General features: G+C 41.7%; 1 protein-coding gene across 1 annotated transcript; it reads right to left on the bottom strand.

Annotated features, from left to right (window-relative positions):
* Positions 1 to 3,812: 3,812 nt before the first annotated feature.
* On the bottom strand, positions 3,813 to 13,693 carry Orc2 (origin recognition complex subunit 2). The gene is made up of 12 exons (XM_080285414.1): positions 13,510 to 13,693; positions 11,380 to 11,415; positions 10,208 to 10,348; positions 9,399 to 9,620; positions 8,908 to 8,994; positions 7,904 to 8,253; positions 7,325 to 7,536; positions 6,638 to 6,770; positions 5,761 to 6,004; positions 5,440 to 5,590; positions 5,102 to 5,184; positions 3,813 to 4,580 (listed from the first exon to the last, which is right to left on the bottom strand). The coding sequence occupies exons 1-12, from the start codon at positions 13,691 to 13,693 to the stop codon at positions 4,369 to 4,371; spliced, it is 2,055 nt and encodes a 684-aa protein (XP_080141540.1). The 3' UTR covers positions 3,813 to 4,368.
* Positions 13,694 to 15,959: the final 2,266 nt, after the last annotated feature.

Below are 15,959 nucleotides of genomic sequence, written 5' to 3'. Positions count from 1 at the left end.
AATATACACTGTATCTAGATTAAGTTGTAATTACAGTATGAAATCTACCATAAACTTTTAACAGTTTCTTGAATTTCTGGTCCCATTTGTGCTTTCCTACAACCATACATTTTGTGCTGCACTGTACTTTATTTTCGTCTGGCATTTCTTGTGATTTACCGTATTTGATTCTGATCTTCACTTCCATCACAAACTGACATTTTTGAGTTACAAAACCAACCCAAGTGTAAACTATTCTAATCAAACTTAATCTAACCAGCTGTCCTAACCAAACCAAACCCAAGCTAATTCAACCAATTACAGCTATCCTAACCAAACCAAATCTGACCAGTCCTAACCAAACAAAACTTAATGTTATCTTCCACCCTTTCCTGTCTCACCACCCTGCTCCACTAAATATGGTCCTAATACAACAATGGGAGTTTCACATTAACATATATAGACCGTAGTTAGGTTTACAGCAGCCATAAGTATACACTCACAGGCGATGATAACGGCAGCCATAACCTAACCTAACCGAACCATCAAACATAACCGCTAAATTCTAGCGGTTTAAGATGAATTGTGGTGGTATTAACCTAACCTAACAACTGTGGCATTCATTATATGTATCTGTAAGTACCATAATCGTAGTCTGTGAGAGTGTGTGTATAATCAATGGCTGCTGTAAGACTACCTCGTAATATAGGTACACATTTACGACCATTACAATAAACAATTAGTACAATGCCAGATATACTTTGTGGAAAAAGGTAATCCACAAATCCTATGGCTGTACAGATGTAAAAATTTGCCAGATTCTTATTCCATAGAAGAAATAGCCAAGCATGAAAAAAATGTACACAAAGTTTTTATATATCTTATATATTCGGGAGAATTGCTCAAATAAAAATGCGATCCTAAATCATGCATGCACCACTATTTAATGGTAACGAAGGTATAAGCCTAATGGGTCACACCTGTAATGACCAATTCTACCCACGACCAATGGTATCACCGGGAGCCACTCACTCCACGCCAAAACTTACCTAGTTCGCGAGGATTCACAGCTCAAATACACTTTTTCACCGGTATAAACCCCACCCGAGTGGCATGATGTAGGATAAAGCCATTTCTACCCCCCCACTAATGCCACAAACTCATAATCACTCGAAATGATAAGAAATTAGGACGCAACCCGCCCAGTCAGTCGTCACTCAAACTTCACCTGGTCCTCACGCCCTCACGAGGCTCCCTGGGGACCTCGTGTGCCAGGAATCGGAAGTTGGATTGCTCGTGCACCAGCAGGTATCCAGTGGGCTATTTCCCTTGCCTCATACGGTAATTATTCACTTCATCTCTTCAAAACGTGCCGCACTGGTCACGTCCCCCCCACCTCAGTCCAGTGTAAACAAAGTCACCAATGGATACCCTCGCCTTACCCCAGCACCCACCATACCCCATCACCACTATTAACCTCCTCAATGGGGCTTGAAATACGGTTCCAAGGGCACGATACCTCAAAATTTACACATATATGGCTATAAATAAGAATATCAACAAGAATTGATCAAACTTCACCTCCGCCATGTTGGTTTCTATCGGGGGACGCCGGGAGCCCAACCGGTGAACAAGATGGCCTGGGATTGGCTCTCAGACACTTGGATTTGAGTCCTTTATTCTTATTGGTTCTCCTATCTCCAATGACAGCTGGGGCGCCAAATACATGGCGGGTCATTTAACATGGGTAATGTCATGCCATGATGACATACACCCACAGAAGTGGCAGGAGTTAGAACACTCAAATAACATTATGGCAAAGTAAATGTGTGGATGTAAAAATGAATGTTTTACTTCCTTTCCTGTTCACAAATTTGGCCAGTAGTGATGCAATATAAGAAAACTGGTAGGATGTTTTAAGACTAACTTGGTAATTCACATTTATTCACAGAGTATATCTTCAGCGACAACTGGGCACCAGATACATGCCAGGTTATGCAATACTGACAATATTAATTCATGATGACATGCACTGACACAAAAAGTTAGGATTATAACAATAATTATATTGCATGGTATATGTGTGAACTTGCTAATGAGTATTCTCTATCCTTTCCTCTTCACATATTTGGCTTAAATTAGAGGAATATAGGCAAACCTGTAGGCTGTATGACTAAACTGATGATGAAATATAATGCCCTGTGATAGCACTGCAGAGATGAGACTTTGCATCCAAACTTCCTCGGAAGGTGCTGTCAAACACTGCTTGCCCCCCAAAACTTAGATTTTATTCCTCATGGAAGAAAATCTGATGAAGTTTGGTGGATCAGCATGGTTCCAAAAGGCTTGAATGATGTGTGCATGATTGTGTGGTCCATTCCACTGGGCATGCTGTTGATAATTCATTTTTTTTTTTTCGTTCATTGTTCCTTGATCTGAGTTCACTCCATCTTTAGGTTGGAAATGGGTCGGGATGAATTTGATACAGTACTTTATACACTTCATGATGCTCAAGTATTACAGATTTTAATGAATACAAATTATAACCTATCAAAAAAAGTGCTTCAGTGCAATAAACAGATTCTGGACTCTTTCACTTCATACAACAATGCGAATGACAAAATTATTCAGGAAGCTTCATATATGAAATTTATTAAAATTACATGATCTGTTCAGTTTATGACTGTGGATAATATTGATCCACTTTCCCACAAAATGATTATGAAACTCTTATTGAGCTCTGTACATCGCATCACTGGGCTTAAGTTTCATTGCTCACCCTATCACTCATTATAATGAAGTGAATCAATATTATTGTCAGCACTTGTAAATGACAGCTTAATAACACCACAGCTTTAGTGTTCTGCAAGTTCCAACAGGTAAAATAAATTGTACAAAAAGTTCAATAATTTATTTCAAAACTATAGATGGACCGTACGAATTATACGGTATACCGTACAATATCGGATACGTTTCTATGAAGCTACAGAATGTGGTGAATGTTTTTCGCATATCAGACACAGCCAGGATTCTGGGGGCTTGAATGGTGAGTGAATGGAAGCATGGCCCATCGGACTGGGCAAATTTGCACTGTCGGGACATTGCTACTCCTCACCCTGCCCTAGGGTGGGAAAGGGGGTCCGGATGATGATGATGATGACAATATTTAGAAACTCAATATGCTAAACAGTGTAATCGCACAAACCTTCAAATAATTCACAGTTGTACTAGTTGCTACCTCTGGATGAGGAGATATCTAATGCCTTTTGAGTCCGAAGAAATGTCATGTGTGTAACTGAATGGACTGGCTCAGGAAGGAAGGCTGCAGACATAAGTGAGGATGTTTATACCTGTGAGGTGGAGTTAGGAGTCAGGGGGGCTGAATGGTGAGTGAATAAGTGTGTGGTCCATTCAACTGGGCTAGTTTTTGGTTAGTTTCTCGTATTAGGCTTCTTCCTTGCTCTCTGGACCCTACTTCACCCCATCTTTAGTTGGGAAGAGGTCTGAATGATATTATGATGATTTGATTCTTGCTCTACAAGTGAAACCACAAAGCATGTGAGATTGTTTTCAAACCAGAAGTGTTAGTTTTAGCCTTCATTAACCATTACACATATTATGGAAGGTATACTTTTAAACAGTACATGAATTTCACATTTTCTTTCACCCTGCTGTGGGGAAGAACCCCAGTCTGACCCTGGTGAGCACTGTTTACCACATACACCCACAGAAGTAGCTGAGGTTAGAATGCTCATATAATATTATGGCAAAGTAAATGTGTGTATGTAATGTACCTGTAGGAAGTGCCACAGAAGCAGTGGCTTACTTGAGGTTGGTGAGTCTGCTCAGCCAGACAGACCACAGTTATGCAACAACAACATTCATTCTTGCTGCTATAATCAGCCAATATGTGGTAGAGGCACACATTATGTGGTATGGAAGATGACTCTGGGACAGAATACTCTTGAATGTTAAAGAAGAGGGAGAGGAATGTCAGAGAGAAGTGAGGATGAGGTAGGCTGGAGGCATTTTTGTCACACTCATCCCCTGATCGGGGGTTCCCAAGAGGGAGCAAAGTGGCAGAGATGATGAATACATAGGTAACTGAGGAGTAAGAATAAGATCCTAAGAGCCTTAGCCCACCAGACCATCAGGCATTATACATTAACAATTCAACTGCTAGATGCACTAAACACAAGGCTACACTGCTGGGGTGGAGTGGAATAATGATGTGTTATATAAGCTCCACCCTCTAGTTCCTGCTGATATTCCTGCAGTGGCTTGAGTGGACTGGTGAGATTCTCCCCTGTGTCAGGACCTTTATGAGCAGCTCAATCCACTAAACCACCAACCATATGACATAAATACAAAAACTAGGTACACAATACATTATGCTCCACCCTCCAATTCCTGCTGATTAATGAAGTCCTGTAGTGTGTTTGGCTCTAGTGGAACAGTGAGATTTTCCACTCCATCGTGACCCTTCCGAGAGCGCAGCAGCTTGTGATCCCGGAACTCTGTCAGTTGGGCTCGTAGGGTTAAGTCGGAATTCACGAGGAAGCTCTCTCGACACCGCTGGTACAGATCACTGAACGACATACCTGAAAGAAAGATACCTAATTAGTTACCAAATTCATTAATTACAGTGACAATGGTACCAAAAAACTCACTTATACTTCAAAACAACTTCATTAATCCCAAACAACTTTCAGTAATGATAATAATGATACTATTCTGCAATGACTGTTTTTCATCCATCCTCACTTCCCTGTTCCTTATCATTGCTTTCAGTGATCCAGCAAGCTTTCTTCCCTGATGTACTCTTTCATGCACTTCATCCTCGAAACTTCCAGCTCAGCACATTACCGTACCTAAATACAGGTGGGTCAATGTAATGAACTCCTCTTCAACTCTGCCCAGCAATTCTGAAGTGTTGTGGGAACAGTTCAGACACCAATGTCATCTAACTTCTGCCATTTAATAATATCCTTCTCCTACTACAACACCCAAGCCCACACCAGCAGACTGAGCTTTCTCCACAGTACATACAATACTGGCAGGCGAGTTTCTAGTGGAGTGCTAGTTACTGACCAACCTGTATCTGAACTAACTGTGTACTCACCAATGTAATTTGTGTTGTCCTTTTGATCCAGCTGATGTTTGGCAAGAAGCATGAATATTCCTTTAGCATTAGGTGTTAGTGACCTGAAAAAGAAAATAAAAGAGCTTTATTACCAACAGTACCACCACCAACACCACCATTACCATCATCACCAACACCACCACATTTGTATAACTAAGCAGCTCTCCATTGCCTGGTTATACAACTGTCCCTCAGTTCCTCCTCAAGCCATGAAGAGGGTTGTGGACTGCAGAATAGCAACTTCAGCCTGCAGTCCACCAGGCTAATATCATGATGAACCTGGGGCCAGAACAACAACAACAAGCAGATGGACTTACTTGAAGACATGTATAAGTGATGAGAGGGCAAGGGAGCTGGACTGCTGCACAAGAAGGGAATTCTCATAGGACGTCTCCTCACGATACTGCTCAAACGTGGTGGCGTCGAACCATACAGAATTATACAAGCTCATCTTCTTACTGTCCAAAACTGATAAGAAGAAAAAATAATAATTAAATGTATGGAATAACACAGTCCTACAAAATTCTATCCATCTACCTATCTTCAGCTCATTCTTCATCATCACCATCCTCATCATCATCATGTGAGCCCCTTTTTTTTTTTTCCCTCCACCTCCCCACCTAGCGCAACAAACTTACGCAATGGTGCATTTATGTGATCGAAGGAGGCCAAGACATGAACATTCTGGAAACTGGCAAGGCGGGCAAGGGCAGTCTGTGTCTTGTCCCCTCTCAACATAGCCCCATCAAGGTTGTGGATCAGCAGGAAGAGCGGATCGGATGTCGAGTTAGAGTATATGGTATCCAGGAAATCCAGTTGATCCTGTACACTGTGGAAGCTGCTGTCATGATCCAAGATGTCCTGGGTTATGTTGTTCAGGATCTGGTTGGGAACAGCATTATTATTATTACCGGTATTATTATTCCCATTATTATTATTATTATCCAGACCTCTTCCTACCTTAGGGATAGGTGAGGGGAAAAAAAAAAAGCCACTAACCAGAGTTTGTCCAACTGTACAGACCACACTCCTATTCACGTACCACTCAAGCCCTCAGAATGCCCAAAGGCATAAACATCAACACATACACACTTCATACCATCTATCTGCTAGAGTCAATATCCATCCACTGCCAGATGCCATGTATCCCAAACGGGGTGGTCAAGGGCTTAAAGTTAATTGTTTTACAGGAAGGGGTACTAATCCTCCACCAACCCCACTTGACACGTAGGGATGCCAACAGCATCTGGTGTTCCCAGGCGGTCACCCATCCAAGTACTAACCAGACCCAACGTTGCTTATGAAGACTATTATTATTATGAGATTATAATATAAGGATTCAACAAGACAGACAGAGAATAATTGTCATAATATCATCATCCTGACCTCCTTTTCTGCCCAAAGATGAGATAAGGCAGGATCCAGAAATCCTGGAGAGAAAAATGACAGTGAGAATTATACAGATATTGCTCCTGAATCAATCAGTCAATCTCTCTCTCTCTAACATCAACTTACACTTTTAAGGGTGAGTGAGGGAAAGAATCCATTGACAACTACATGGTCATATTCAGCCAAGTACTGCTCTTGAAATTCTGAAATCAGCTGTTTCTTGCTTCCCAGACCATACAAGAAAATGCTGAAGCCTTCACTGCAAAATACAAAACAAAATGAAAAAGAAAAAACATAAAAGAAGCAAACACTAAAAACAAAACACAAGCAAAGCATTAAAAAACAATAGATAAGAATGCAATTAAAAATTATGAAAAAGCAAACCATAAAAAAATGAAACTAAACAGATAATCATCTTCATCACCATCATCACAAAACCTCTTTCTCCCACACAAAAATGGGATGAGGTGGGCCCAGAGAGCAGGAAAAAAATGGATGGCAGGAGAATGAATGACACTATGTCCAATTAAATGGGCCACGTTCTTTTTGACTCCCTATTCAATTTCCCGGATGCCTGACTCTACTTCACAGATATCACTTTTCATTCTCATGTGCTGCACAAGACCAATTACCAAACACAGTAATCCCATCCCACGGCAGGACACTCACACAGCAGCTTCAAATAAATCCACAGTTAACTCAAACATGACTTCTGTAACCTTACCATAGTTAGTCCAGGCTATAGCTACGTTGACACATATATAAACAGACAGATAAGCGAACTGAAGTGTGTTACTATCCTATGACACCCACCACAAATATATCATCCACCGAGCAAATGCCTGACTGCAATCGTCCCTCAGTGCTTGTCGTTCTTTGTGATGTGTTGTGACCATGCTAGACAGGATGGACTGCAGCATCTCTGGGGCTAAACGTGGGGTGGACAGACGGCTCAGAGTGTGGTCGGATGTTCTGGTTTTTACCTCATCATGACTCGCAATGAAATAATCATCACTTTTGGCCACCTGGAAGGAAATTGCACGCTGATTAGGTATAGTCTTCATCATCCTTATTCATCTTCATCCTCCCCCTCCTCATGATCATAATCTTTGATCATATTCATCCTTCTGATCTCCTCCTCCTCATTTCATCTACTTCCCTCTCCCTATCATCATTATCTTACCAATCTGCACATCATCATCTCACCCAACTCTCTCTTCCTATTATCATCATCATCATAATCTTTCTCCCCACCCAAGTTTGGTGTGAGGCAAGATCTAACACTCACCATCTCCACAAACCCCTAGTTTGGAAGGCATTTGGGAGACAGATAAATAAACAGATACTGTATATAGGTAGATAAATATTACAGTAAAAAGAAAGTTCCCTCACCATCTCTACATCCTTAATCTTCTTCGCACGTCCTGCTCTGGAAGGTGTTTTGGATGGGGTGCGTCCTGGAGTGCCATCCTTCATCTTGCCGACCCCACACTGACCCACTCTGCTTGGGGTCTTGTGTGCAGCCTTGGATGTTTTGCCTGGGGTTCTTGAAGGTGTCTGGCTGGGGGTCTTAACCATTTTATTTTCCAGATGGCACACATTTTCCTTGCTGTGGCCATCATCAGAGTCACTGCCATGGTAACTGCTACTGTCATCTTCTGGGTCACTTTCACTGTAGTTGCTGTCATCAACATCATCGTCTGAGGATGAACTGTCCTCGTCCAGAACGATCTTTGTGATACCTGATAAATTAAGGTTCATAAAGTAAATGCAATGCAAGAAACAATACAGTATGATTTGTAAATAGAATTCCACTGAAAACCCATCAAGCACTATCCTGTGCATTGTTTGGAAGGCTCAGTCTGCTGGTGTGGGTGGTAATGGGGGTGGCAAATTAATACTGTAGCAGTATGTGACGCAGGGAAGACACTGATACTGGTAACACTGAGCCATCCACACAACACACAAGAAATCACCCGGTGGAGTGGTAGAGGATCATTACATATGAACCTTGGTACCCTGTAAATGGAGTACTGCATATACTGTTCAGCAAAACTTTAATGATTGTGGGACACGTTGTAAATTCTGTACTTCAATCCGCATTCTAATTTTATGCTAGTGAAGTAGGTTTTCCGATGGTGGTACTGTGGTTTTCCGAGCATCCCTCAACTCCCTCCCAATCCCTCAGAAGGAAAACTGGACTGTAAAAAGGTAGTTTAAGTCTGCAGTCCACTTGGTTCACCTTCAGATGAAACTGTAGCCTTAGCTTCAACAAGAAAATAATGCTGTACATCATACAAGCTTCCATGACTGAAAACACAACATATAGAGTATCCTGAGGTAGATATTTTAAAGTTAGGGAAATTACATAATAAAACTAATACACAGAAACCTACGTTGCTGAACCCTCCTCCTGAAGCTGTATGGTGTGGGTGCTTCCTGGATCTCAGACAGCCTCCTGCCTTGTGGGGTTTTCTTTCCACCTGGAAAATGTATCAAGTACAGTACTGTTATGAAATGATAAGTGATAACACACACTGAGAAGTTACTCAAAAGATATCAGTACAGTATATCCTTAACAGTATCTATTTATTCAAGACCAATACATAGAATTTCTTATGCATTAGGATTAGTTTCCCATGACGTTGCTTAGTTCGTCATGCTCCTCAATGACAAACTCTGCTCTATAATCTAATATCATCATCCTACCCGATTCCCCACTCAATGGTGAGGTGAAGCTGAATGCAGAAACAGGGAAAGACAAATAATGTATCATCATCATCATCTGGACCTCCTTTCCCACCCCTATGTGGGGTGAGATAGGGTCCAGAGAGCCACAATCAGAAGTCCTGGGTAATGGTAATCATACAATGCAAAATGTACACACTTTTAGGTGTTCTTGGGGTTCTAGGAGTGAGAGGCGTTTTAGGTGTCTTTGGTGTAGTTATTCGATGTCCTGGTATTCTAGGTGTGGCAGGCGAGGCGCGGGAGGCACCAGTGGGTGTGAGGGCAGACCCAGCCTTGTCCAGCATGGCTCTCTGTTTCTTCGGTGTGCAGAATCCAAAAGCAATCGATCCTTTCACCATCCCTTCCTCTTCTTTCAGCAGCTCTGTCCATAAATCACAAAATGCTATAATCAGTTCAACTTAATAGAGTTACAATACATTGTGTGTTGACAGGACAGCTCAGTCTGCTGGTTTGGGAGTGTGTGTAGCTTTGGGAGTACAAAATGAATAAATGATGCAGGGTAGGCAGCCATAATGCTGACTGAGCCATCCATTCCCTGCAGCACAAGAGAACCGCCTGGCAGAGGGAAGCATTGTAAATGGACCAGCCTGTACTGTTAGCAATACCTTGTCATACCCAATCCAAAGTCACCAGATGTGTGTTCTGAAAACACTAAGTGTTGCCATTTTCAGAGGCTAAAGATAATTAGTACAGTTCTTTCACTTTAACTTGGCCTAGATTTTCATGATTCTGCAGCTTATTACACATAGCTCTATTGAGAAATAAGATAAAGCTACGGATCTGCAACTTTTCCACAACACTTCTTTGTGCCTAGCATCATATTTAAGCAGTAATGTATTATACAGATAATATTTAAGCTGGATGGATAGCAATTTTGGATCAAGTTTGGGTATCAAGAGGATAGCTCCTCTGACTTAACAGTATTAACATAAATATACTGTACCATACCTGTTGGTCTGGAGACTACATCACGAGATTCCTCTTCCAGTTCCTCAACGGGAGACAACTCCTGTGATTTACCATGTGACTGGGAGGCATTCCTCTGTCTATTGTGGCCCCGCTGAGCAAGTGGAATAAGTACCGGTATACCTGGAGAGAAAATACCATACAGTAAGTGTGACGACTGGAAATGAGTTACCGTACCTGATAGGAGCACGTGGTTATGTGGCAAGGCTGACAAACAATGAGGAAGTGATGAAGCATTATGGTGTTGAAGTGGATGTGCCAGACAGTGTTTGAAGTAAAGTACTCTGAGATGGTTTGGCCATACCGGTATGGAGAACAGAAAATGAGAGACTGACTAGGAGAGTGTATTTGAGGTGGATAGGGAAGGGGGAGGGGAAAACTGAGGATGAGGTACAAGGATGGGGTGGAGAGGTAGAAGAATGGGGTGGAAATATAAAAGAATAAGAGGAGAGTTAGAAGACTGGAGTGGAGAGGTAGAGGGATGAGGAGAAGAGGTAGAGGAATGGAGAGGATAAGCAGAAGGATGGGGTGAAGAAGTAAATGAATGACAGAGGTGCAAGTTGGAAGGAAGCAGCCTGCTGGCAGTGGACAGAGTGAGAGGGAGGTGATTGTGGCCACCCCCTTCAGGATTAACACATTTGGTGAGAGACAGAATAATAATATGTGGGCTGGTGGGAGTACTCACAAACCACCTACTCAATGTAATGTTAACTTTGGGTAGCTCTACAATAAATGACAAGCCAAATTGTTTCCTGTAGACAGAAAGCCATTTGATAAACTTATATGTAATTTTCAAGAACACAACTGAAGCAAAGTGCCTCAAGCTAAAATTGTTCAATTTGTTGATCAGCAAGAGCAAGATCACCATATTCTTTGGCTAGCTGCAACTATATATCGTGAGATAATTGTTATTTTTGTTTGCCTGTGCTAAACCTCAATCTGGATCCTCCTGCAGGAGAGACATCTTCTTAGTAGTGGATATTTTTCATGATGTGGGTGTCATCTGCATAACAGGTGTTATGAGAAAGCTGTATCGTACCTGTAGGTCCTTACCCAAGTTCCCGATCACGATGACAATCAAAATCCCAGAATACTGTACCTGACAAGCCAGACAGTAAGTTTAAATCTTTAGAACAAACCGATCAAAATCTTACCTCTTTCTTCGTTGCTTTCGCCTATATTCTGTTGAACTTCATGATTATCAACATAAGTAACCTTCAGTCACTTCGGCCTGACCATCATCTTCATGTATGCCTATGACCGAAACTAATCATTCCGCTCCATCTGTACTTTTACTATAAACCAAAAAATGATCATATACCTCCTGCTCTGTTGGTTTCACTTGTAATCTGCTGTACTTCATGATTATCAACAAAATTCACCGAGAGTCGCTTTGGCCTCACCGTCGCCATCACCTTGTTTGTTTACATTTGCAAGCTGTTCCCGCCAGACAAGGAACTTTAAACTCCAGCCAAAAGTTTAACACCAATCACATTCAGCTTATTTAGCTAAGAAAAATATCTTGGGTAATGAGTGTGCATTTGAAGTCACGAATCAAATAAATCAAGCATAATAATGGTTTAACACTCAACTCTATTCAAGAACCAAGAGATACTAAGTAAACTCAAAGCGCCCGAAATGCAGCACATGCTACAGTACGAAGTAATTTATTCACCAACGAAGGTAAGAAAACTATTACATAACAACTTAAATTTATATCTATGATGCCAGTAATATGCCTTATACTGATATTCCATTTCTAAGGCCTAATATTTTTTTTGCATTTGAGTTTCCCTTGGCAGATCAAGTTGAAAGAACTCTCAGATCCACCAGAAATATTAATACCAATACTGTATTTTCTTTTTCTGTTTGTGACTGTATATGTGCTTACTTGTGCCCTCCTTATACAGTGGAAGGCGACAGCGGTCTGCAGGCTCATCAAACTACATCAAGACTTACATTTCTTGAAATTGTTGCTTCCACTAGTAGATCATTCCATACACTGATCACTCTGTCTGAGCAAACTTTCACATCCAATCTCGATCTCTGCTAGAGAGATGGGCAGATATATGATTCCTTGGTGGGCATCTCATTATTTTTAAAAATAATTTTCCTTCGTTGCACCCACGTCCGTCGGTTATTTCAGTGCGTTCTATGACATTATATCCCAAATTATGTTGTGTGTGCGTGGGGGGGTGTCTTCCCCATCGCATTTCTTTCACAAATGCGTCTTGCCGTCTTCATGAAGTTTCAATATCGCTCCGCAGTTTGTCGCGTCGTGACGCGCGACGCTTGCCCGAAGTTCACCCTGCGATGGCTTTCATTCCCATCAGTGTCTAGGCAGCCGAAGAGTCCTACATTACACCGTCTTCCTAGGGTAGGCTTTTCAAGGTGTGAGTGGCATTCAACTGGGTGATTAATGATACCGAAGGGGGGTCTGGGGGACTTCGCCCCTTCCCAGATAGGGCAAGGTTATGTTTATTGTGGTTATGATAAGGTTAGTTAGGGCAGGTTAGGTTCATTTGGGTAATTTTTTTACGCATTTCGATCGATTTGGATTTTAATCCGTATCTGACTTCAGGCGACGTATATGATTGGTTTTCCTCCGTTATCAGACCTCATTCCTGTTATACTAGGGTATTCCTAGTCTAATGGGGCTCTTCTAAACAGGGAGGAACACCAAAGCAGGATTTAACACACCTTAAGAATACAAGGTGAACACAGAAACTCCAGATGGCAAGGCAGAAGAATTATTGTTGCACAAGCCACTACCGGTATATACAACTTTAAAACCAATATTGTGTGAGATTTACATATAAGAAGTGGTCAGTTGGGGCCAAGGGGAATTGGGAGGGGATCTGGAGGGGGATGTCCCGGATATTACACCTACACTCGCCTCTGGGGTACTCTCTGGAAAAGGATAGGGGTCGGGGTTTGCCTTTACGTCTGTAAGTTACGGGTGTTGTGGTGTAGTGAATTAATGTCGATAGGGCTACGGGGGAGGTAGGCTGTGACCCTCACTCCGGAAAGTGGAGACCCGATATCTGGCTTTTTCCTCTCTCTTAGCCTGGTGATAGGGTTGTGCGGTTTGTGCCCGGAGTGGGTCTAGCGGTGAAGTTAGGAGGGACCCGAGGTAGTTGGGCCAACAAGTTTATGTTACTAAGCCTGGGATTCATTTTCCAGGGGTAGGAGGGCACTCTCTACCTGTTGGAGGGGATGTGTGTGTGTGTGTGTGTGTGGGGGGGGACTTGCTCCAGCTTCAGTGTCACGTTGGGGATGCCCACTGCACTCCAGGGAGTGTGTGGTTTGGAACTCCTGCATTGCCAAGTTGCCTCTAGCAAACTTGGCCGTGCCATGTCTGGCAAGCGCATTAGAACACTGGAACTCCTGTGTTGACAAGCCGCCTCTAGCAAGGTCAGTCATGCGACGTATAGCAAGCACACTGCAACAGTGGAACTCCTCCTGCATTTCCAAGCCGCATCTAGCAAGCTCGGTTGTGCTGCCTCTAGCAAGCACTAAGTTCACGAGCTCTCATCACTGCTGGCACTGGTGGCTCGGTTTGTAGTGGGGGCGGTGTGGCGGCTCCAGGCTAGAGGGACTTCTGGCCACGGGGCGTGCCGGCTTCCTGTGTCCTTCTTGGGCAGACTCTTGTATTCCAGTGATCTGGTGGTGGCTTCTCAGGGCGCGCATATTTTCTACTGCTGCCTCTGGAGCTGGGACTGCAGTAGATCTTTCAGCCTGTTGGGTTGAGGTCTCAGGCATTTTAATACCTTTGTAGGGGTAGGAGTCATTTGGGACAAAAATAAGTCTCAAAATCTATCAAAATGTTAAAACTTATCAATGTAAAAATGTAAAAAACATGGGTGCAACAAAGGAAAAAAGTTACTTTTACCAAGTTTATCTCTGCCTGTCATAACCTTAAACATTTTGATAAGGTTTCTCAAGTGACAAATTTCCAGGGTGGTTAAGTTCAGTTCTTGCAATCCAAATGAATATTCATATTTACCATACTCTACTTTAACTAGGTCTATCTATTTACTGTCTGATAATCATCCTACAAGGGGTGGCCACAATAAATTACTGCCATGTCACCCAGTCCTGGGTTGCAATCTTGAGCCATTTCCCTGCTTAATCCCCTTGCCTACAGGTCTCCATGCAGGACCTCACCCTATATCTTCCTCGGTCTGCAACTGGCCACCCGTCCTTCCAAATATATACCGGTATCCATTACACTTCTCGGTTAGTGCATTTACCTGACAAAAATCCCTAAGCCCTTTCATTTTTTTTTTTTTTCCCCTTGAGCTAGACCTAGATACATCATATAGCCCCTCAAATAAGGACAGTTGCAGCCAGATTAAAGGATTTCACTAGTAACCAAGGAGACTCATTCCCACTCCATACTTAAGATTCATCAGATTTTAGGCAACCACAACCTAGTAACTGACTTGGAGTTGCCCGGTTCCAGCAGATAAAAACAAAACCAGCTATAGTTACCCGCTTCCCTTCTCTCAACATCCACACCATCTCAGCCTTCCAGTTTGCATCACCTCTGATATTCATATGCCACATCTCTCACTTTTCATTCTAGCAATGGAGCTAGAACTATTAGCAGCATGCCCAGTTAAATGGGCCACACATTCACACATTATACTGTACAGTACAAGCCTCCGGAATCTTGGCTCCACATCACAAACCTAAACATGTGCATTATATATATATATATATATATATATATATATATATATATATATATATATATATTTACATACACATCCTTGATAAGAAACAAAATGTATAATAATATCCATTCATCAACTTATGGAAAATTTATTTTTAAATGTCTACTTCTTGAATGTAACTTCAACACAATAATGGCATTGCACAAAAAGACAATACAGTAGTTACTTCTTGACAATTTTTGTGTAATGCTACAAGTGATACGCATCATGTACAGTAAGCAACAAATTGCAGTAAAACATTAATTAGTACTGTAGGTAATCAGTAAAACATAATTTTAGATAAGTCAGAAGTGCTATAGTCTCTGTACTCTATATATGATACAATAACTGCCTTGCTGAGTCATCCACCATTACCTGTATTTACATCAGCTGAAGAAGCTCCCTAACATCTTTTCCAAAGTTTTTTTTTTTTCTTTTTTTTTTTACACACTGCCCTCTTCTGTGTTACACAAATCCTTCCAATAATGCCATATTCTGCATAAATAATGTGCAAAAGAATACTAACCAGCCATATCCAAAAGAAATTGGTATGGCAGCAGTGTTAGGGAGCTTCCTAACCTACAGGGAATATGGGCCAACTGATGCACCAATCCTCACCTGCTGTGCCGATAATTGTTATTTTGTCAAAATTACACGTTATCCACACAAGTGTTTGGGTCGGTAATGCTGTATTATTGTTTGACTGTGGCAGGAAACAATCAGGGCAAAAAAGCCATGATAAGTATGATAAGTAAGAAAGACCAGAGCCCTTATGTTTCCACTTGTCAAGGTTTAACTGTTATCTTCCCAGTTCTGTATGACTATTTTTCACATCTAAACAACTGGTGATTTGTTCCTGGGAAAAATATGATTTTGCTTACTGTAAACATTGTCAATATATACAGTGTGTATAATACAGTACCTGTAATATAAATGTATATTCTAAAACTCAGTATAAAAAAAAGTCAAATCTTTAACAGTGACACATCTCATTATCATCCTGATCTTGAGTCAAT

Source organism: Coenobita brevimanus, chromosome 106 (genome assembly GCF_032717465.1).
Source record: "Coenobita brevimanus isolate Jiangsu-jjx chromosome 106, ASM3271746v2, whole genome shotgun sequence".
In the NCBI taxonomy this organism is placed as follows: Eukaryota; Metazoa; Arthropoda; class Malacostraca; order Decapoda; family Coenobitidae; genus Coenobita; species Coenobita brevimanus.
This window is presented reverse-complemented; position numbering and strand designations above follow the sequence as displayed.